The 24407-nt window shown below is 38.8% G+C and overlaps 1 protein-coding gene across 1 annotated transcript in view; it reads left to right on the forward strand.

Annotated features, from left to right (window-relative positions):
• Nucleotides 1-24407, forward strand: part of csmd2 (CUB and Sushi multiple domains 2) — a 268962-nt gene that overhangs the window by 112975 nt on the left and 131580 nt on the right. The window contains exons 6-9 of the mRNA XM_039820466.1: nucleotides 14261-14373; nucleotides 17218-17295; nucleotides 20394-20481; nucleotides 21714-21838. Coding sequence (XP_039676400.1) covers nucleotides 14261-14373; nucleotides 17218-17295; nucleotides 20394-20481; nucleotides 21714-21838 — 404 coding nt within the window. The remainder of the gene's footprint in view (nucleotides 1-14260; nucleotides 14374-17217; nucleotides 17296-20393; nucleotides 20482-21713; nucleotides 21839-24407) is intronic.

The following is a 24407-nucleotide window of genomic DNA, read 5'->3' on the forward strand; positions in this document are numbered from 1 at the left end:
CTACAACTACATTACCTAGCCTTGTAATAAAATGTTTTTCATTTTAACTGTTTGTTTCACGTGACCTGTGTTCAGTAATGAATAGTGCATCCCTCACATTAGAGGCTACAAAAGGAGCATTTACATCCCCTCTCCTATTTGAGTTTCAGGGATTTAATCAACTAAAAGGGGAAGAATATTATACAGACTAGTGTGGATAACACTATTGTTAAGAAAAAGGCATCCAATCAGACTCTGCCTTAATTGCATATTAAAATGTACATTGATAATCATTTAAATGTGCATTGGATTTTTATATTATAAGTGACGCTTTGACGCACAATTCTGCATAAATGAAAAGTGTCTTATATAATTTCAAATAGAATTTTAGTCATATTTATTGCGCTTCAGGCAGCCTCTTCACAGTTCATCTGAAAAGCAGTGCATTGGGAATTGAGTAAGGAATCACAGATAAATAACATTAGTAAGAGATAACCAGATGATTGCAGTAGATGTAAGCGCTAAGCAAGTAGTTGTATATTGGAGTGGATGATTTAGAGTAAAGCTAAAGTGTGTGGAATGGATAGTAGCCACTAAATCCAAAAATTATGTACAGGTCTGGTGGATTTTTTTCCCAAGCACTTTGGTGTGTTAAAAATGTCTTTCTATCATTTAATCCTCTGCCAGTTTGTTTTCTCACTCTTATTCTTTGCTGATTCAATCCAGCTGTTGAGTGAAAAGGGGTCAAATAAAAGAATAACCCGTTGAATTTCTCAAGAAATAGCCTTTTAAAATAAACAAAAATGGATTTTAATGGTGTTATTACTTTGTGTATTTTCCCCACGTGTAGTTAATTGGTTTGCTTTATACTTTATGTCGACCTTTACAGTATGTACTGTAGTACCCTTTACGTGGGAGCCTTGGGGCTTATTGTTTAAAAGGGAAAATTCTGACTGTGCACTATTCAGTGCCTTCATTATAAAAAGTGCACGGGAGCAGATTGTATAGCAACATTGGATTATAAGCCATTTAGTTTTATGAATACCAGTAAGTTGCTGTTACTAATGGCCTCTTGTTAAATCATGCATGCATTTAATGGCCACATGAACCTCAAAAATAAAGAGTGATTGCATGCTTATGTTTGGCATTTCCTCAAACCAACAGTAGTCATTTGAGGTAAGTATATGTAAAAGGAGTTCATCAGAATTAAGTTATACTGTACAGTCAATCAATAAAAGTGAAAATTTTGGAGCCAAAGGACAAGACTGATTACAGTGTCAGATTAAAAAGACAAATAGTAAACTACAGTGGGTACGGAAAGTATTCAGACCCCTTTAAATTTTTCACTCTTTGTTTCATTGCAGCCATTTGCTAAAATCAAAAAAGTTAATTTTATTTCTCACTCAGCACCCCATCTTGACAGAAAAAAAACAGAAATGTAGAAATTTTTGCAAATTTATTAAAAAAGAAAAACTGAAATAGCACATGGTCATAAGTATTCAGACCCTTTGCTGTGACACTCATATTTAACTCACATGCTGTCCATTTCTTCTGATCCTTCTTGAGATGGTTCTACTCCTTCATTGGAGTCCTGCTGTGTTTAATTAAACTGATTGGACTTGATTAGGAAAGGCACACACCTGTCTATATAAGACCTTACAGCTCACAGTGCATGTCAGAGCAAATAAGAATCATGAGGTCGAAGGAACTGCCCAAGGAGCTCAGAGACAGAATTGTGGCAAGGCACCGATCTGGCCAAGGTTACAAAAGAATTTCTGCAGCACTCAAGGTTCCTAAGAGCACAGTGGCCTCAATAATCCTTAAATGGAAGAGGTTTGGGACGACCAGAACTCTTCCTAGACCTGGCCGTCCAGCCAAACTGAGCAATTGTGGGAGAAAAGCCTTGGTGAGAGAGGTAAAGAAGAACCCAAAGATCACTGTGGCTGAGCTCCAGAGATGCAGTATGGAGATGGGAGAAAGTTCCACAAAGTCAACTATCACTGCAGCCCTCCACCAGTCGGGGCTTTATGACAGAGTGGCCCGACGGAAGCCTCTCCTCAGTGCAAGACATATGAAAGCCTGCATAGAGTTTGCCAAAAAACACATGAAGGACTCAAAGACTATGAGAAATAAGATTCTCTGGTCTGATGAGACCAAGGTTGAACTTTTTGGCGTTAATTCTAAGTGGTATGTGTGGAGAAAACCAGGCACTGCTCATCACCTGCCCAATACAATCCCAACAGTGAAACATGGTGGTGGCAGCATCATGCTATGGGGGTGTTTTTCAGCTGCAGGGACAGGACGACTGGTTGCAATTGAAGGAAAGATGAATTCGGCCAAGCACAGAGATATCCTGGAAGAAAACCTCATCCAGAGTGCTCAGGACCTCAGACTGGGCCGAAGGTTGACCTTCCAACAAGACAATGACCCTAAGCACAAAGCTAAAATAACAAAGGAGTGGCTTCGGAAAAACTCTGTAACCATTCTTGACTAGCCCAGCCAGAGCCCTGACCAAAACCTAATTGAGCATCTCTGGAGAGACCTGAAAATGGCTGTCCACCAACGTTCACCATCCTGACAGAACTGGAGAGGATCTGCAAGGAAGAATGGCAGAGGATCCCCAAATCCAGGTGTGAAAAACTTGTTGCATCATTACCAAGAAGACTCATGGCTGTACTAGCTCAAAATGGTGCTTCTACTCAATACTGAGCAAAGGGTCTGAATACTTATGACCATGTGATATTTCAGTTTTTCTTTTTTAATACATTTGCAAACATTTCTACATTTCTGTTTTTTTTTTCTGTCACGATGGGGTGCTGAGTGTACATTAATGAGAAATAAAATGAAGTTTTATTTTAGCAAATGGCTGCAATGAAACAAAGAGTGAAAAATCTAAAGGTCTGAATACTTTCAGTCTGAATACTTTCCGTACCCACTGTAAATGTTGTCCAATTATAACATTAAACTAGAAGAAACACTTCTTAGGTGCTGTATTGTGAATTTATTATTTAAGGTTATCAAAAGTACTGATACTTTGATGATGCATTCAGGTGCACCTCGTAAACTCAGAGAAATTCAAACTGTTGTTGTAAAGTGCCTTTCTGTCACCTAAAAGTGACTTTTTATGTACCAGTACTGTGTCCAGGTTGCTTATAAATTCTGTGTGCCTTTTTTTTCCCTTTTTGCCGTGGTATCGAAAGCGTTATCAAGCATTGTTCTTTCATACTGGTATTATATCAAGGTTTAAAATTCTGGTATTGTGACAATCTTAATATTATTGTTGATCTGATAAGGACGTGGTAGCATCTGACATTAAATTAGTTTTCTTTTGAAGCATGTTAACACAGGTACATAATGTCTGTTGGCATGCAATCACTCACATACACAAATAAATACAGAGATGCATGCAAAAACCCATAGATGCGTCTCTCCTAGCATAACAATGTAGCTATTTCAGGATGCTAGTATCAAGGGAATACAATGTGCCGGGGTGGGGGGAGTTGACAGTGTTGCCAGGTTCAATATCGTTAGCATGGTTTCACCTGTCTCCTCGCATACTGTGTCATCTCAGATACACTCTGAAAAAACTAACTGCTCATACACACAAACCACAAGGGAGAAGAAAGAGAGTGAGAGATTGTCCAGTGAAGCATAGATGTCCATCTTCCACTCACTGATATTGAATCTTCAGTTTTTAATATTATTACAAGTAAAAAGCTTAGCTGCAGGCTAAGATACTTGCTTGGATTGCAACCAAATGTTTTTTTATGTTAAGATGTTCACATTTGTTCTATCCCTCTGGCGTCTGAGGGTTTATTCAGACACACAGATGATTTTTTGCATGCTTTGAAATTGTTAATTTGAACAAATGTAAGTCCCATGACTTTGTTTGTATTCAGCACAAGTTCAGCTCTAAAAATGTCTAAGAATGTATTTTATGATTGTACTTACAAAAAAATTACCTTTCCTGTTGTGATGAAAACAGGTTTGGTCACTTGAGGTGCCTTAGGTATGTAAAAAGCACAACATTTCCATCTGCTCGATTGTTTTAAAGAACTAATTTGCAATCCTAAAAATGTGTGTCGTTTTGTGACCAAGAGTTTGTGGTGGGAGGGGTAATGGCGCTGTTCACTGAATATGTAGTGTTGTGTTCTTGCCAAGAGTCAGATTAGATAATCAATACCACTTTCATGTCTGCTCGGTAAAAGTGAAGATACAGCTAGCAGTCGGTTAGCTTAGCTTAGCTTACTTTATCATAAATACTTGAAATTGGGAAACAACCTGCCTGGCTCTGTCTAATGGTAACAAAATTAATGCTCACTAGTTAACATGTCATCCCTTTTCTGTAGATCTCGTTCATACAAAAAACCAAGTGTAAAAACAAGTTGTGGTTTTACAGGAGGTTAGTCTTTTTGTCACCATGCGGTTGCCAAGAAACCAGCAGAAGCCACCAGCACCACAACTTCTCTTTTTACACTTTGATGGTCGCTGTGTCTTTCTCAACCCTTTTCTTCTATGCATATCGCCTCAACTCTCCTGTAGAAGATAAGGATGATGTCCCAGCAATCGGCCCTAGGATACTACTGCCATTTGTTTATTGTTGTTTGATAGATCTACAGGGAGGGCTCAATTATCACTGCCGCTTTTTAAGAGTGACCTTGGAAACTCATTTGTTTCTCTCCTGTTAACCACAGATCCAATACTGCCTGCAGACAATTACAACCATTGTGCAGTACACACACATTCTTTCTCAGTTGTGTGATGTGATTGATGGTGTGAATGTGTGTGTATTAGGGTGCATGTGGGTCTTTTGCAACCTTCCTCTGTGATGATGGCGAAGCATTATGCAAACTGGGTTTGACATAAATTAAACAATAGGGGAGAAATGAAGAGAATAGCCACTGGTTTGACAATGTCCACATTTGTCTTCTGCTTCATCTTAGTCAAACAAGTCATTCGTGTCTGTGTGCCATTTTGTTGAAGGCAAACATTCAATAATATAAGCCATTAGGCTCTGTATGGTTTCCTCATCAGCATTGTTCCACAGTCCATTCAATAGCAGTTTAGTCCTATTGCTTTGCTATCTGTGACTTTGCCTACATCCACCTTGACTTTTTGAAGAATAATAATAAATCACACTGACACTGGAATCAATTGCAGAACAAGTGGCACTACATTCTTTACTTCCATGAATTGAGCTGCTTGAGATTGTTTCTGCCCCATTTCCCCTGCTTGTCTGTATGCATTTCTGACGGTTATCAAAATTTCTCAGGAGTATCTCAAGTTACTTTTACACTTTAAGCAGTGGAAAGGTCATGGTGTAATAAGCAGATTCACTTTTTATATAGATTCACTAAAGAATAGTTTTGATGGGTGAATTATTTGGGTCAAGCTCTTATATTTGGGGTAACTTATTGTGGAGAACTTTTAACTTTGTAACATTTAAAGTTCCCATAAAATGTGTTTTTATATTATCTTATGAAATGATAAAGGTGCACAATCTCACAGATCGTAACTGAACCAAATTTAAGCAAAATAAAAGCCATCTATCATGCGAGGCATCAGTTTAAAGTATGGGTAAAGTGTAGTTTTGCTTTTTAACTGGAAATTCAGCACTAGCGAATGCAGCACTTCCAACACTAAATGATGGGGGGGGGGGGGAACCCTCCATTAACTGGCCACTGGCTCCAAACCAGTCAGTCGCTCCTAAGAACTTTACTTTTGTATATTCTAACCTTCATATATGTTTTAATTATTGCAATCCAATAGGGCTGGGCAATATATCAATATTATATCGATATCGTGATATGAGACTAAATGTCGTCTTAGATTTTGGATATCGTAATATGACATAAGTGTTGTCTTTTTCTGGTTTTAAAGGCTGCATTACAGTAAAGTGATGTACTTTTCTGAACTTACCAGACTGTTCTAGCTGTTCTAATGTTTGCCTTTTCCCCACTTAGACATTATGTAAACATTACTAATGATTATTTATCTAAAATCTAAGTGTGAAGATATTTTGTTAAAGCACCAATTGTCAACCCTAGAATATCGCCGCAATATTGATATCGAGATATTTGGTCAGGAATATCGTGATATCTGATTTTCTCCCTATTGCCCAGCCCTACAATCCAATTTGAGCATACGTAGTCATATGTTTTAGCACAATCAAAACCTGTTCCTGAATTAACCTAAACCTGTTCTTCACCTGACAGTCTTTCTCTACACACATCTCTAACAGTTCATTTGATAGACATGCTGATGTCCCCTGAAAAACCTGACCCATTGTTTGATGTGAATATCATGTCCTAGTCAGGAAATAAAACACTTCTACAGCTTAAGACTTGTGCCGGTGTGGCTACTATACATTTCTCTTTAGTGAAGGGAATTAAACAGCATGGAAGAGTAGCCAATGAGGTTATTTTTAATTTGCATAGATATTAAAATTGGAAGAGTATATCTTCAATCACTTTGATTGAGAAGGAAATGTGTGTATGATGATTGGTTATGAATAGCAAGATCATGGGTAGGTGATATGGCAGTTGTACCGATAGTTACCTACAAGCTTGTGGCGAGTTTTAACAACTGCTGCATTTACACTGTTTTTAAAATTAATGACAAAAGTGTATTTGTAGGAAGCTTCAAGATACAGTACTGTAGTCTTGAGGAAATGTAACAAAAAAAATAATTAACAAAAGAATAAAGGAGGCAAGATGAAGGCTGGTGTCTTGTTATTCCCAAAAGGAATTTTCTTTCAATCAGTGTACATATATGTTCTGTGAGGGCAGAAAATTAGTTGTGGGAGGAGGAAGAAGGAATCCCTCAGAAGATTTAACAACACTCTCTGATGGGGCCAAAGGTCTGCGCATGAATAATACATGAGGGCTGAGAGAGGAAGAAGAACAGACATTTTGGATCTGTTGGACCAGGGAGTCCAAGAGAAAAGTTGGCTCTGATGGGTCTGCAGTTTTACTGGCCTTGCAAGGCCTTGTTTTTGTGCTCAGAGCTTCAGTCTGCACGGTGCAGCACAGACCCATGATACATAACTGCCCCGAACGCCTCTCTTAATACTTTGGCCTCAACTTTGAGTGTAAGGTTGATGGTTTTTACTGCCTGGGTGGTTGTTGTTTGAAGAAATTAATGAACAGTGTTGAGAGTTCTATGTTGTTTTGAGCAGGGGGCTCTGGTGGTTCATTTAAACCCCCAGTGTATGTCTGGTCTCGGTTACATCTGAAGGTCAAGGCTACAGCTCCATTGCCAGGGCTTTAATACTGCCATTCTGGACTTAAGGGTCTTCCACACTGATTAGTTTTTACCTCAGAAGGATTGTGTGTGTGTGTGTGTGTGTGTGTGTGTGTTAGAGAGTGTGACCGAGAAAGAGAATGTATTGATATCTGTGTACGTGTTTGTAACTGTGAATGTTTGCTAGTGGTGGTGTGCGCGCGTGTGGGCATCATGTACATCTGGACAGACTGGCCTGTGCTATAATTCACATACCCTCATTAAAAAGCTGAAAGTTTTGGCTTTAAAGTCACTGTGACCCCCCGGTCGGCAGTAAGCACCAGGACCTGCATACTGAGCACAGCTCTGATTGATCTACCTAAGTAGCTGCAATTAACAGGGACGTTCTTCGTCCCCACTGCACGCATGCAACCACCCACACATGAACGCATATATGGTCATCTGATGCTGCATCACAATGAATTCATTTAATGAGCAGTGATTTAAAGCGTTTGATCCTAATGTGGCACTTGTCACCTTTGACACCTAAACTCCGCCCATCACTGATTATGCATAGAGGCATTTGACACCTTCGCCCCTCGAACAGAAAACAGATGACATGAAACGATGAATATAAAGCAGAAAAGAGACCCATTCCACTGGGAAGGGTTGCTGAATTGCCTGATGACGATGACCTTTGTTCAAAATCCTGAAAGGCATTAACAATTTAATGAGTCACATCTCATCAGTATGGTAAGTATCTCTATGCTAGTGTTACATAAATGGGTTTTGTCTTGCCCTAGCGTATGGCTAAGACCCTCAGTCATAATATGACAGTGAAAAGACAAGTCTAAGAAACAAGGATTTGCCAATCTGACTTAAGATACTATAGGAAATTGGATGTTGCCTATGAAGTTGTGTACCCATTACACCATTTCAGGTCTTTTATAAATGTTGATACCGTGCAATGGAAGTGGAAGTAAAAGAGCTGAATCAAAGCCTAGCTGTTTCTCAAAAAGATCTGCGTGGTTCACAGCTCAGTCCCCTCAGTCAAGAACACCACTGGCTGCCTCTATCACCTTGTCTTGCCCAAAATACATTTCTTGGACAATCATCAAAAGTCTGACTCAGACTGAGGAGCTTTGGGGCCTGGAAATGGAAACTGATTTAGCGCTGCTCTCTCAAGACGATTCCGCATACAATCTAATATGGTCAGCCAGACAGAGAGAGAGAGAGAGCGCGAGATGGGAAAAGGAACTATAGAAGTGGCCACAACACCCTTCAGGAGACCTCCATCAGCCAGCTCAGGACTTTTTCTGTCGCTCCCCATGGTCACTTTCACCCTAAAACTTTAATGTTTTCAGCAAAAAAAGGGGCGGGCAGTGAAATGGAGCAAGGCAGAGGTGACACTGGGTCAAAATGATATTTATGGTGGTATGTTCATTCCTTATATTTATTAATCGCCCAATCTCTAATGGCATACCCATCAGTTCCTTATCCTCTGTCATTGCCACAGTTTATCACAATCTTCAGTCAGTCTTTAGATTGCTTGTTTTGTGTTTAATGAAAGTTACTTCCAGCTCAAATTGACTTTAAATTCAAAAGGACATTTTTATTTGTCCCTATGGTGAAAAGGGGAGTAACTATAACATCTCAGGCTGTTTGCATTGATATCTTGGCGCTGGTGTTTTGAGGCCTTTCTATGTGTGTGGGGTTTTCTGGGGATCATTTACTGTAATTTCTTTTGTGAGATTTAGTACCCAGGATTGAGCTGTTTCAGGACCCAGCTATGTACTTATAGCCAGAGGTGATTTTGGCACTCTGTCCTAGTAGTACCACTCCAAACACACATGTGCCACACACTACATGACCCCCTCAATGCTTCATCTTTAAGTGATAAAACATCTCCTCAGGCATGCCAACTCACTTTATCTTGTCTTGCACTTGCCGTTGTGAATCAAGGCCAGTGTCGTACAACATGGCTTCACATTTCCGCCTCATTTTCATTATACCATGCAGCCTCCTGGCCACACTGACATAAAGGAACAAGTAATAATCTGATCAGATAAATAATTTAATTATGTCCATGTTTGAAACTATATAGAAAAAAAGAGAGCTTGCCGATAAAGACAGAGTATGTGATTGAATTGATGTGGGACATTTATATGGTTTTCTTGATATACTGTTTTCCCATCCATTATACTTTAGATCAGTGGTTCCCAACCTGGGGTCCGGGCACCCCTTAGGGGGCTTTTCTTAGACATATAGACATAAGCAGGCGGGGCGCCAAGGAAAAAAGGTTGGGAACCACTGCTTTAGATAAAGGGCCCAGCTTTAAGTCAGGGGTAGTTGTGGAATGTTCAGTGAAGTAAATAGACATCCAAGAGTCCAAGAATTTAACATTGATAATGCAACCTACCCTGATGGAAATTGTAGGCCTATGTGCTGTATATTAGATTTTTAGCCTATTGTCTATTGTTTTTGCCTGTGTTATTATTATTACTACTATTATTATTATTATTATTGTTATTATTATTATTATTCCTAAGATAAGTTCCCATGCCTGAAAACTTGCAATTTGTGTGCTTGTCCTGATGGTGGCGCTACAACAGCCATCTAAAATTCTATACTTTAAAAATTCATAACGAATCAGCCGTACATGCTACAGCGTCACAATTTATGCAAAACTGTAGCCCCAATAGAGCAGCAACAGTACAGTTGCTACTAGCTAACTAACATCATGTTACCTAGTAACACTAGGTAACATGATGTTGACTAGTACTAGGTAACATCATGTTACCTACTAGCAATTTTGAAGTCCATCGATATACTTTTTGCAAAAACTGCAAAACTTCTTAAACCTAACAACTCCCACGTTTTTGTTTCAATTGACACCAAATTTGGGGAACTTCATCTCCAGACTGTCCTCCACAAATTCACCATTCAGATTTTTGATGCATCAAAAATTTAGCCCACAGTGCATTAACACGTTTTACTGCATACAGTAGTACAAACAAATCCTGCAATTTTTTCCATACTAAATATTTGATATATTTATAAAAAATCATAACATTCGAAGATCACTGTAGATTTGGTGTGTACAATTTCAGAATTTTATCTAAAAAAGTGAATAAAAAAGTTTGAATTGTGTCCTCATCTACGCATTGCAGTCAATGCAAAATAGAGCATCTTTAAACATCAGTTTGGCATTTATTGATCTTTGTGAAAATAAATTACAGGCATCTCTGTTGCCTTAACCAAGTACACATATTCTCAGAATTTTCTAATGAGAAATTCATTTTTTACAGCAGTTTAAAATTCTGCATTTTCACACAAGCCTGCTACTTGTCTACTAGGCGTTGTGATGCCACCTGTGACATCACCCAGATAATGGCTCCCTGAAATCAGAAACTGCCTATGGCGTCAAATGTACCGAGTTCGAGCCCATGGTGTTGCAAGATGATCATACATATATCTAATCAGGCATTGCGCTGTGGACCACTGCCCGGCATATTTTCAACGTGTGACTGCACGGGCGCCCAGATAGCTCAGTTGGTAGAGCTGGCACCCATATATAGAGGTTTACTCCTCGACGCAGCGGGCCTGGGTTCAATTCCGACCTGCGGCCCTTTGCTGCATGTCATTCCTGACTGCACCTGATTCTGATTAACAATCCGTCCAGTTTTGGAAAGTCATGTTATTGTGTCGACCCAGGCTGACTCAATAAAATATATATTCCCAATAGCTAGAAGAGTCATCACTTATGCAAAAGCTCAACACATGCCTTTGGACCCGAAGATTGTGAGTTCAAAGCTCAATTATATCTTATACATAATCAGCCATTGGGCTTTGGACTCTTTCCCTGTGAGTTTAAAATGCTCTGCCCCGACCATCGCTGCCCAGCAGCTATAATCTGATCTTATTATTTACATAAGACGTTTTTATAATACTTAAAGCCATTTCATAAAATCTTTAATAGTATTGCTTTAAAAGCCTAGTTTATGGTTGGTCTTTCCCATGTTACAATCACTTGCATGGACAGTGAGTTGTTTTGTGACGTGTTGCGCACACACTGTGATCAACACTTACCTTTACACACACACACACACACACACACACACACACACACACACACACACACACACACACACACACACACACACAGTTGAAATACCCACTCTTTTAATCAAGGCCTCTGACGTAGGCTAAGTATTAAAAGGAGCTCTTTCGCCTGGTTAGGACATAGGGTCAACGCCACCCATGCTCCTCAACTTTTTGTGACTTGAACATAGCTGTTTGATTAGTGAAGCTTGCGTCAACGGAAATCTCTTAAACAAGGGTTGAGGTCATTGGCTTACAAGTGAGGGGATGGATACATGCTGAAAGCAGCCATGGAAGACAGGAGAAACACTTATGTTTCATCAGTGACATAGTCTCTTTTCTGCACTGTGCTCCATCTTCCTGCTGTCTGGCTGAAAAAGCCAAATCACAGACATTTTGATGTGCCATCTTTTCTTTCTCATTTAAATAAGTATTTTCATAAAACTGGGCTGTCTATGCAGTATAATGGCACAAACACTTTCTTAAATTGGTGCTACATACCCAGAGAAAACAGAGAACAGGTGCCGTGATATTCCCTTACGAACACCTACAACAGAACAAAAATGCAGTACGCCGCACCAGAAAAAAACGCTTTTGCTGGTGGGTGACAAAATGTGAGAATCAATATAGCAGCTGGCTGGTAACAGACAATCTCATCTTACAGTTAAAAGGTAAGCTAAAATATGTTTCTAAAAACATTTTAGGCAATGCAGCAACATTATATGTGATCAGCGCTGCTTAGTATTACCATTTCATCTGAGTTTTTTTATCCTCCGTTTTCGCATCACAGGGATCAGTATGGTGCCCATTTCCTGTTCACAAACTAAAAATATGCTTCTGAAGACTTTTTAGGCGAGAAGTAGGCAATTTTGTATCATTATCTTGGTTTATATTTGATCACCACTGCCTAGTTTTACAGTTGTATCTGAGTTCGGTCTGAGTTTGAGAGAGAGAGAGAGAGAGAGAGAGAGAGAGAGAGAGGGAGGGGCATCTCTCTCTCTTGATCCACTTCTATACTATGTGTCTGTAAATGGAAGTACACTGTTCAAGCAACAGGCCCTAAGGCCAGTGGCAAACCTCCAAGTGAAGCGTTTTGCATAGTTCATTTACACATACTACCACCATTGTTATGATACAAAGCGTGTTGAATAACGGCAAAGTATCCCTTTAATCATCATCTCATTTCCGCCTTGCATTTTTTTCATACCTGCTGCCCAAAAATCTTTTTAAAAATCTTTTCCACTCTTTCTGTCTCTCCCTCTGATCCCTCTGGTGAGCTTGTGTTCAGCTTAACTAATAAATTAAGCTACTGTACATTGAAGCTGAGGCCCGACTGCAGCAAGAGTGTACGTTATAAACGAATAGTGCTCTGTTTTCAGCAAAATGAAAGCTAATTCAGTCTACATCTAGAAACCTCCATGCTTTTAATTGTTCCTAAGAGAGCTCTACAGTGTAGTCCGTCACGTATCTCCACCAAACACTCTCACTAGACTGAGTATCTCCTCATAGTAGATCCCGACCTTGTTCGGTTGAAGCTGTATGGTTAAAGCTGTTTTATTCTTTTGTCCCTGCAGAATCGGTAAGTGTTTTTCCATTCAAAGAACAACAGTTATTAGCTTGCAAAATAATCTCTCATACCTATTTTCCGGTCTCTTTCTCTGTTTTATAAAATTTTTTAGTCACATTTTTACTCTGCTTTCCCTTTGCTTTTTTCCTGTGCCTTTTTTTTCCTTCCTTCCCATTAATGAGAACTGTTTGGAGGTGTACTTCAGTATGTATCTACTCCATAGAGTGAAGCAGATGTGTAGGTTGGGGGGGATAAGGTGGACACCGTTGTGGAAATGTAATTTACAGATTGGCAATTGGAATTAATGCACAACCGTGTGTGTGTGTGTGTGTGTGTGTGTGTGTGTGTGTGTGCGTGTGCGTACACGTGCGTGCGTGCGTGCGTGTGTGTCCGTGTCCGCGTGCGTGCGTGCGTCTCAAGATAAAACATGATGTGTTCCCAAATGACTTTGGCTTTAACAACTGTAGAACTGCTTGGTAAGCAACAGCCCTCATTAGCATACAGATCAGGAGGCACTATAAGTGTTTGTAAAGTATAATTCACTTCTGCTCTTTCAAAGCAATAAAAAGAGTGTCCTTTCTCTGCAAATGCCAATGCTGGTCTTTCCTGGTCCCATTTTTTTTATTGGGCCACAGTTTGGTTAAGAGTCGTTAACATTACAGTTCCCCTTGGGTACCAGACCCTTCCTTTCATAGATCTTAAAAAGGTGTAACCTTTTTACATCTCTTTGTCAAGGAGGCCACATTAATTTTGAAACATTAGTATAATTATCATAAACAAACAAGACAATCACCGGGAAGACTGGCAGGTTCTGCCAGGCTCTATAATATATAGTCTTCCATTGGACTTGACTTTATTGGAAATCTGATGGATTACATAATTGCTTTATGGCACAAAACAGAAGCATAGGCAAGCACATTTGTTTCTTATAATGGAACTCTATAGAGTGAATACAAGATGGTAAAGCAATTATTTAAGGAAGACATGATGTGTGCATCAATAACAGTTACTCATACAGCAGCATACTATACCTAACACACCAACATTATGTATTCCAAGCGTATGGTGTCCATGATGCTTTGCCTTGACAAAATAAACAAAATAACAAATTATTAGATACAAAAATGAAGTGACATTCAGATTATCTGAAACAGTCAGATTAATTCCATTCCATTGTCCATGTAAAGAGGTGTATCAGTGCTTAGACTGATGCTACAGGTATCACTGGTACATATCTAGTCTTTAACCTTAAATACATTTACGAGTGTACAGGATATGCTGAATATTACTGCACCTTGCAATCTGCCCTCTTCACATGTTCTAGTTAAAACAGTCTATGTGCTAAAATTCTAATATACTAAGGCACTCTTCTCTCTGACTCTGTGTCTATAGGTTCACTGGCCCCAACCTTCCCTCACCCATCATTAGCAGCAAGAATTGGCTTCGTCTGCACTTTACCTCTGATGGCAACCACAAGTTGAGAGGTTTCAGCGCCCAGTACCAAGGTAAGATGAAAAGAGGTTTTTAATTTTAAAAGAACAAATTAATAATGTGTGCCAGGTTTAACTTTGTAGACGGATCAGCAAATAATTGCTGGATTTTCACAATATTTGATTTAGATATTCTTGGTCCCCCTAAAGGGGGGTCTTCTTCTTATTCACCTTTTATTTAACCAGGACAAGACTCAGTGAGATTAAAAATCTCTTTTTCAAGAGTGTCCTGGCCAAGACAGGCAGCAGTACAACCAAACATACGTACAAACACAAAATACACAAAAAACACTTAAAACTAAAAACTGAATCTGCAAATCCCTCAAAGTCAACCACAATCTTAAACACATCAGGCAAAACATCTACAGCCAGATGTGGCTGACTCCAAGTCACTCACCATTTGTAGTGACACACTGAAGTGTTAAAATCTGAAAATAGTTTCCACTTGAACGCAAGAAATAGCAGCCCTGAAATGAAACATATTTGTACTCCCCAGGGGACAAACTCACCATTTTGGACACTCCATGAGCTTTCCTCTTGGAGTGTCCAACATATATCTCATAATCTAAGAGGCACATTGCCATGAAATTTGCTGAGCATATTCTTGCTCCTAAGGGAATTAAGTGTTAGTGACCTTAGTAAAACCCCAGTGTAGGGATTGACTGATATGGATTTTTTAGTGCCGATACAGATTTTTTTCCATCAGCCTTAGCCGATGACCGATACGGGCTGCCGATATTTGGAGCCGATACTGCCTTTGCTCCCTCAATTTACATCATAAAAATGTAAACCCTGCCACGCTGGATTTGTTTTTGGAATCTGCTCTGCCATTTCTTTAAAAATAATAAACAAAAACACAGATCAGTGTCACTTCTGCAATCATCTTACATTCATATCGCCCAAATGATGTGTGCAATGTGCATCATATGGATGGGTGCACTGCATATGGTTAACTGTGCAAGGGTAAAAGGCTTTCATCAACATCTTCAACACAGCCTTGATGATGCATTGCTTTCTGACATATTATAAGACAGATATAATCAGGTCATCACAAAATGTCCTTTGTCAACACATTTAAACAATTTAAGAAAACAATAAACCTGAAAAGTAGCCATTGAAATAAAGTGCTTGATTTGTAATTTAAGACTGCCACCAGCACTCTGCTAGAGGGGGAGGGGCAGTGCATGGTCTGCATGTTAACTGCAGCGTCTCCAGCAACACAGAGCTGCCTGTGGACGCCTGTCTGTTAATAATGCTTTAAAACTATCGGCGAACGCAACAGCCGCGTATCGGCCGATGTCGTTACACGTAAAAACGCAAATATCGGCCCGATATATCACTACCCCAGTGTCTTCTATTTTTGCAACCCTGTCAAGACAAAATGAACAGGGAACCATCAATATGTTATCAGGTCTAATAAAGAAAAAAACTTGTGCCAGTTTTGAAACTATACCTGCAACAAGTGAAATAATTTAATTATTGTGGCAGATAAGTTGAGATGCTTTCAGGATGAAGAATCATTATTATTATTATTACACACACACACAAACACAGAAGATATAAGCAAAGGAAAATTAATACTTTGTCCACAAAAGATGTGATCTCTAAGGACCTCACCTCTAGCCATCTGCTTGAAATCTCAGAGAAGATGGGAAGAGAGAAAGAAGGGGGAGACATAAAGACAAAAGAGAGGGGGGGGGGGTGAAGAATATGTATTGGGTTCTATGTTAGATAAATATGTTTAGAAGATCAGAGAGAAATGGGAGGCTAAGACTTTAATTAGATTAAACACTCTTCCATCCCCCAACCTCCCACCAGCCATTCTCATCACGACAGTTCCCATGATTCCACAGCAGCGGCATGTTGGAGTGATGACATGACTGTTGGTTGAAAATCTTCTTTGGCTCTATTTATTTTATTTTCTTCTTCAGTGTCCTTTATTTTATGTGGCACAGGAAACCGCCCCACACCATCAAACCGTGCACTCAGTAGCTTAGTTTCCTTACTAGAAACATGATGATATGTTTCTCTTCCTTTTCTAATCAGGGCAGCAAATCCGAAAAGAGAGTTTTCTCTTCTGGAAGCATAATAAACCAACTTTTTGACACATGACTCAGATTAGCTTTGAATTGCAATGAGGCTGAAACTGAGCAAAGGATAAAAACATATTTATGCAAAACAAGTAAAGTTCCATTGTCAGGAACCGCCAAAGTAATTAAATAGGATGAGTGTGAAGGGAAGCACAGACAATGCTGATGGTGTTTTTGAATTTGGCGAATAAGTATGCATTTAGATGAGCCTCCTACTTTGCTATGATGGCTTTGTTTGTTTTTAATTTTCTCTGCAGTTATCGTGAAACTCAATAATTTAAACCTCATCTTTTTATTGTATAGAAATGACTGATTTTGCTCCTTGTATACCCTGCCTTCTAATCCTAATAATCTAATGATAATGTCATTCCCACTATTATTATTATTATTATTATTGCACTTTTCTATCCAAAATATTGAAAAGAAATTGTACATCGTTGAGCTCTATGTATAATTTTTATGGAGTAACACTTATCATATATATGTTGTAGATCCTTTTAATAAGGTACAGAACTTAGGTTTAATTTTCATGAAACGTTCAGTTGTTTTCTTATTTGACAAGCTTTGGCAGAACTGAATTTTTGTTTAATTGCTTTGTCAAAACTAATGTGAACATATCTGGAGTAGGTGTGGGGGACAATGGTGTATGGAACATTTTATATTCTATACAGTGTCTGCTGCAGTCGTTTACGCACTGCTGAAATGTGTGGGCGTCATTTTTGCACTTCCTGCTGTCTTATATGTCTCTCTGCTCTGTTTCCCTCTACAGTGAAGAAGATGACTGAACTTAAGTCTCGTGGTGTAAAGATGTTGCCTAGCAAAGACAACCACCACAAGATATCAGTGTGTAAGTTGCACGAAATTTCTTTTCCATATTGATCGATATCGATATTTATCACGATATATAATTTGATAATGCTGCCAGTTTGAAGAGTATCCTGATAATAACTGAAGCCTGAAGAAACCAGAGGGTTCATTAGTTAAACTTTAGAATATAGTTTATTAACATAAAAAATAGAATAACATAATGGAACATTTAACTGTGCAAACATGGCTTGGTTTAGAATATATTTTGTGATAAAAGAATATATTGAATAACTTAACTGACTTTGCAAACATGCTTTATCTGCCTTAACAAAACAGTACAAGTTAGTAATGCAAATAATGTAAATAAAACTAAAAGCTGTGACTACTATCACATTCGCTGTTCATGTGGGGCAATGGTCGCAAAAGACAACACAATTGATTGTTGTTTTTCAGCCCTGCTAGCTAACAGCAGAAGAACCACTAGGACGCTGGACAAAACTTGTGGGAAGACTAACGTTAACGTGGGCCCGCATTTTCAAACTCTGTGTGGTCACTGGGATGGTACCTTTTCAAGTGACAGAAAAGATTGGTTGTGTTTCCCGTCTTGGTCGACACCGAGCAACGGCATATTTTGCAGACTGTGTTAATCTGCCCTTCGTCACTTTTGAGATATCCAAACCACTTCAATATAATTCACATCGTGTTACCTTTTTTGTCAACAATTTCCTCAGCTTTGGAGGATAACGCGAGTTCACTTTCACTGTTGCTTTCGTGCCCATGCCCCTCGGTTCCACTCATTTCTTCCATTTTCTTCAACACCGGCAGCTCAAACAATGCTCTGCGTAGGAAATGGGCGTGTACTTTGACGGGCAAGCCAAAAACAACTTCTTCTTCTACTATTGACGTTTTTTTATGGTTGGCAAACAACTTTTGGTGCGCATTGCCGCCACCTTCTGAAATGGAATTGAGTTTATTTCTGCTGTGTGATAGGCTGTTAGATCTATCCATATTGAGTAAACTATGTCCAAAGTTAATCATCGTTATCGACCTGAATTTTATCGCGATCCCATATCAAGATTGTTTTATCGCCCAGCCCTACTGTCAACAGCGTTTTGCCAGTAAGCTGGTCTGAAATCAACAGTTCCACTTATTCAGTGCAATGTCCCCTGAGTTATTAAGGGAGAAAATAACTTCAAAGGATTACTTTAAAGAAAACTTCAATATACAAATGTGGACTGAGATTTACTTTGCACAGTGTGATGAAATGGAAAGCAACTCTAATGTAGCATCATATTGATGTTGACAATGTATTTTCCTCCTTATGCATCTTGGGTAAAAACCCTGGTAATGGCATCAGATGCCCACTTACCATCACTTTTCTTTCTCACCGCACTGCAGACTGACACCAGTGGCTATCATGCTATGAGTCTGCAGTGCTGTTAAGGGCTTAAGGATTTTGCTCAAGGATAAGCAGCAGGTATAGTTGCAGTAGGAATTGCAACCCTGACACAGAGCCTGTTGTTCTGTCTATTGGAGAAGAAGCCAGACAGTCGTTTTGACCAGTCTCAACTCTTGTTCAAAGTCATTTAAAAGTTTTATTTTTTTCCTCTACTGCTTGGCCAGAGAACCGGGTGAATGCTGACGGTTGTAAGATGTACAGACACAAAGGACGCACAGTCTGTGCTAGAGATGCACTTCTAATGGACAGCAGTAATTGCATTGGTTTCCTTGCCCTTGTTCTGCCTCATCCTCTGTCTGAACTCACTGTTCATTAGCCATTCTGCTTTAACATCTGTAACATTAGCAACTTGACAGCTATGAGTCACATGACTAGAGTGATACAGAGGGATGTTGAAGGGCTTAAGAACAACCTGTCGAACAAAAAAAAAGGTGCATTAATGATAATCCTGCCTCAAGGCCATTTACAGTTGATTTTATCCACTTCTACCTCCTACTTTATCTTTGGCTTTTAATCTGTGTCTCTCTCAGGAAAATCTGTCTTCTTTTCTTTCATTTGCATTGCTTTAATGTTCTTTATGCTTTTTTTTCACTTTACCTGCTTCCACTTTAAAATTCCCTGTCTCCAGTATTTATTTTTATTTTGCATAATTCGACAAGCCTGTGACCCCTAATGGAAAGACAGACACATTATGGAAAATGCTTTTTCAAGTGAAAGTAAAAAAAGTTAATTGCTTTGATTCCCCCCCTGTGACTGTAAAATAAAGTAAAAATAAATTACAAATACATATTCTTCAGTTACCATTTGGACCTCAACAAATGATTACGGTAGTCTGTATAAATATTTCAAAATTTCGACCTGTAACATGCAAACATTTTGTTAAAGATTAAAGATGTAAACCTGCCAGTCACAGTCACATATTCCTACATTAGTCAACATGCTCCTGCTCTTCTGTTTTTCAATTGTAAGTCTAAGCACAAAATCCCATTTTTCTGCCATTTTTTTTCGTTGCCTCTGCTTGTTTTAAATTCATTGCTGTCTTGCCTCAAGCTGGGACCTGGCCAATGAGAAGGGGTCACATTGCTTTGGCTCTGCAGACCTTCGACCGCTCCCAGTCAGTCAGATGTGCTCTCCTGGTTGGCCAAGTTCATTTGACCCCTTCTGGCACTTTACCTTTCAGTCTTTTGCACCTAGTGACATGATTAAACAGAGCTCCATCAGAAATGTGCACTGGGATAAGATGTTCTTGGTAAGGAATGTTAAGCAGGGACATTGATGTACGCAAAGCTAGTGCACTGCAAATAGCAAGCACTTCTCATGTGACAATAAGAAAAGGCTACAGCAGAAAGTAAACAACAAATAAACTCATAACAATGAACCTTAATAAACTTTATCAGGTTTTTATCTTCTTAGAGGAAACATGCTTGTATAGACTTTTGCATAATGTGTCCATAGAAGTCCAGTATTTCCTCTTACTAAAGTCAGGGTGTGGTCTGTCACATTAACCATTTTCACACTGGCCAGGTAAGTGTACTACAACCAGCTTGTGGAACTTATTTATATACTTACTTAAAACAGTATAGGCATGTTCATATGCTAACAACTATTTTTTTCAGATGTTCTTTTGTTGAATAAACTGTACTTTCTTACCCTTTTCTGTCTCTGTTTTCTCCTATCAGTGTCTCAGATGGGTGTGGCGCAGGGACACAACATGTGTCCAGACCCGGGGATCCCGGATCGAGGAAAAAGAAAAGGCTCAGACTTCAGGTAAAAGGGAGTGAAGAAAGATTTAAGGGGCAATTAATTAAGTGGCAAGTTTAGCTGAACACTGGAGATGAAAGATTCCTGAACAAAAACAGGCTGATGGACACACTGTGAATGATTGTGATGACAATTAGTTTTGGTTAGAAGGGATGGGAATCAGGTGTCTAAGACTTTGATTTCCTTTGAGACAAATGATGACTCTACTTGGCTTTATTACCTACAGTATATTACTACATCGGCTTGAGCTATGCAGTATAATTGTATATGGCTTGTGAACAAAAAATGTCAAGGTAAATTATGTCTGTAGTCTGTATTATGTTGTAGATATTGCATTCATTTTTTTGATTTGACTGTTACAATTGTTCAAATAAGTAACTTTGGCTTTCAGTTTTCTAATTTAATCTTCAAGTCCTAATTAATTTGTAAGTGGTACAACGACAGTGCTCTGTGACAGTATGCTGTTAAGAGTTTGTTCTACATTTATTGTTTTATTATCAGTTCAGTTGTGTTCTGTTTAAATAATATCAGAGTTTTAATTAGTTCCAATCCAATGTCTCTTGGAGGTAGTATTTACTTTATTTAGTTTTCAAATGTTTCAAATTTAATAATGGGACAATCTTTATTAGTCAATACATATCAGAAATGCCACAGTATTGACATTGTGCTTTTTTAAATTCAGTCCCAAATATATTCCAAAATGATCTCCCAGTTCAACGTTGTTGATCTTAACAGTGTTCACAGTTGAGAATTACTCAACAATGAGCTGAGAGGAAACTATTGGGTGCTATTACAAATCAGGGACTGTATCTTGAAATGTGCTCTAGCATACAGCACATTACCCAGTGTCACGCCCCATAAAGCCACTGTAACCAAACCTGAAGAGAAATGGGTACACTAGAAACAAATACCCTACCATATTAAAAGGCTGCCTCTGTGGGATGGTGATATTGCCGGTGGGATTATGGAGTTTCATTCCTGTCAGAGCTATTGTTTCTATCAGTGGTCGGCTGTAACACAGACAAATAGGTAACATCCACCTCCCACAATGCAGCACTTTTTGGAAATCACACCTGGGAAGTCTAAGAAAAAAAAAAAAATCTGTTTTCTTTTTCCAGCAATGAACATTTTTTCTTGGTACTCTCTCCTCATCTGCACTCCCGCTGCTAAGAAGTGTTTTTATACAGGGAAGGATTGTGATGCTGATGTGTTTTCTCTGTATGCAATCTTAACTGCAGGCGAGGAGCCACAGTGCATTTCTCCTGCGACGAAGGTTATGAACTGCAGGGCTCAAAGAGCATCAGTTGTCTCAGAGTGACAGACAGCTATGTAGGCTGGAGTGACGATCGGCCCATCTGCAGAGGTAAGGATTGTCGTGTGGCTTCGTCCATCTATGCACATGTTTAGTAGTATTCTCAATATGACCTCCATTTATATTTTGATACTCAGGTGCCCTGATGTTGATGCATATGCTGGAGAGTGTGCTGTCATTTTGTGGAGATGCCCAGTCCATATTCTTCTATTTTTTTTTTTTTTTTGATTAAGTATTCACCATTTTGTTGTGACTGGCCTGACTTTGACATTTGGCCGGCATTCTTTTGCTTCCTGCTGTTTAGCCATGCTGGCATAGTGCTGCCCATCAGTCATGTCTTCCTCACTTCTGACCATTTTATGACAAGCAGGAAGAGCGGTCAGGCTCCCTGTACGGTATTCCTGATGCTCATGTGCTCCTCAGTTTCAGTTTTCAGCCTCAGTGAACTGAATTAATCAGAGTAGATTTGATTTTTGACTTTTATTGTGTAGTATAATTGGTTTAATTGATGGGTATCTGACTTGTGAAGTGTATTCATTGGAGCAGGACATATTAATATTTCACTTGAACTTGGTGGTAGTGTTCTCTTAGAGCTTTAAAGTAATACAACATTCTATAACCAAAAATTCCAATTAATGAGACACATTCAGCTCTTACTTTAATATTTAATGTTAGTAGACCACAAAATGCATATCAAAATGGTTTAAGACATTGTTTTCTGTTGGGGATTATTTTTGGTTTCAATTCAACGGAGTTCTGATAGTCAGTGTCATTAATCTGAAAGAACTCGGGCAGAGAAAAATATTCAAATGAAGTATCTTTGATCAGTGCAAGGGCTGAATATTTGTAATGACTTGTGTAGCTCAGTTTGGCAAAAACAAAATATGATCCATGGTATTTTTAACAATGCTATGTGTTCCACCACCAGAAGCAATGTGTTGTACAAGAAAGAGTTAAGTAGGCATTTGGCACAGGCCCTCTAATTAAAAACCACTTAATCGCTATGTTTATAATGACAATGTATCAAATGACAATGTGAAAACGACGTGACAACATGAACAGGGTTCCTCTGCTTTACAGAGCTGGCCGCTTCTGTTTTTATTGTAAATATTCTAAAAACACATTGTATACTACCTGCTTAGCATCAAATGGCAGACAGACAGTTAGCAACTAGCCTTTAAAGATGGTGGAGCATTTAGCAGCCAAAGAGCCGGATATTTTCTCAGGAGTCAGTAGAGACTAAAAACAGGAGAGCAGGAGAGCAGGAGAGTGAATATTGGACTTACATTCCCCAGATGGAAGAAGCACTACTGCAAATGAATAATAACGTTGCTTTGTAACTGGTGAAGGTGTAAACAAACAACTTTGCCATATCATCTTAAATGGTGATGACATGTCAATGTTTCCACTGCCCCCAAAGTGGCTACAAATAAGCTTGCAACGTCATTGCAGGTTTAAATTGGCAGGTGTGGTTGATTATTTTGTGATTCGATAGCACAAAATGTTTTGTTATTACTCCAAAAAGGCCTCGTAATTACAAAATGCTGAGTGATAACTAGTTTGAAGTAATTAGGCCAAACAATTCTGCAGCAGTTCTGAGATTGAGATGTTGATAAATGACAACATCAGAAAGTGCATTGACAGAACAGCTCATATAAAATTGTCTTTGAGGTGTGGGTAAGTATTGTTGGACCTGTAATAATCTGTTTTTGATTTTTATACAAATATACATACCAATATTTACCTTTGTTCCTAGCCATTTTTAACCAGTCTCCCCATTAGGGCTTTTGAACCCCCTAATATCTGACGGATTTGTCTAATCTAATAATCACCATCAGCGTTCACCTTTAACGTCACCTATAGGCAATCGTTGTTACTCTACTTCAGTTAATGTATTCTCAAAAATCCAGCTTCCAACAGGAACCCCCATTCTTTCTTTTGTCTTAGACTGATCCAATTTTTCCCAAATTAAATTACAGCACTAAGCAAAGGGGATGCATGATCTTGGAAGGATTATAAGGGTGGGGGGATTTATAGTGCTTCGTCTTATCTAAAATACAGTATTGTCAATCAGCTGCATTTCAGAAAAGAATTTTGGTGTTTTGAGACACCAAATAAAATGAAGTTCTCGTATTGAACAAAAAAATAAATATAAAAAAAAAAGAAGTGATTGAGCCTTTATGATTGCAGGCCACAAGATCACATTCAGTTGATTTTCTGTTCTATGTAAAGAAACATTCAAGATTGACATAATTTCAGTGAATTTGCCCTTTAAGAATATCTCATTCCATCATCCTTATTTAACCCGGTACTGTGCCTTTGTTCTGCCTCAATTAAGATTAAACATCATTCAGGAATAATTGAATCTCTGTATCCTAAATTAGCATTAGTCATCATTAAATTGTACAGCACTATCATTAGCACAAGAAAAAAAAAGTCATCTCTGGCTGCAAATTCTTTCTCCTGACATGAAATTAACGGCTCATATTACATTGATCCTTTCTTTTTGGTCATGGACTTTGATCGCTAGGTAGCTTATTGCTCTCTCATACCGTGTACCACTAAACAAACTTGGGTGTATCAGGCACAATGATCCCCAAGATTAAAAAAAATAAAATAA

Source organism: Perca fluviatilis, chromosome 13, assembly GCF_010015445.1.
Source record: "Perca fluviatilis chromosome 13, GENO_Pfluv_1.0, whole genome shotgun sequence".
Lineage (NCBI taxonomy): Eukaryota > Metazoa > Chordata > Actinopteri > Perciformes > Percidae > Perca > Perca fluviatilis.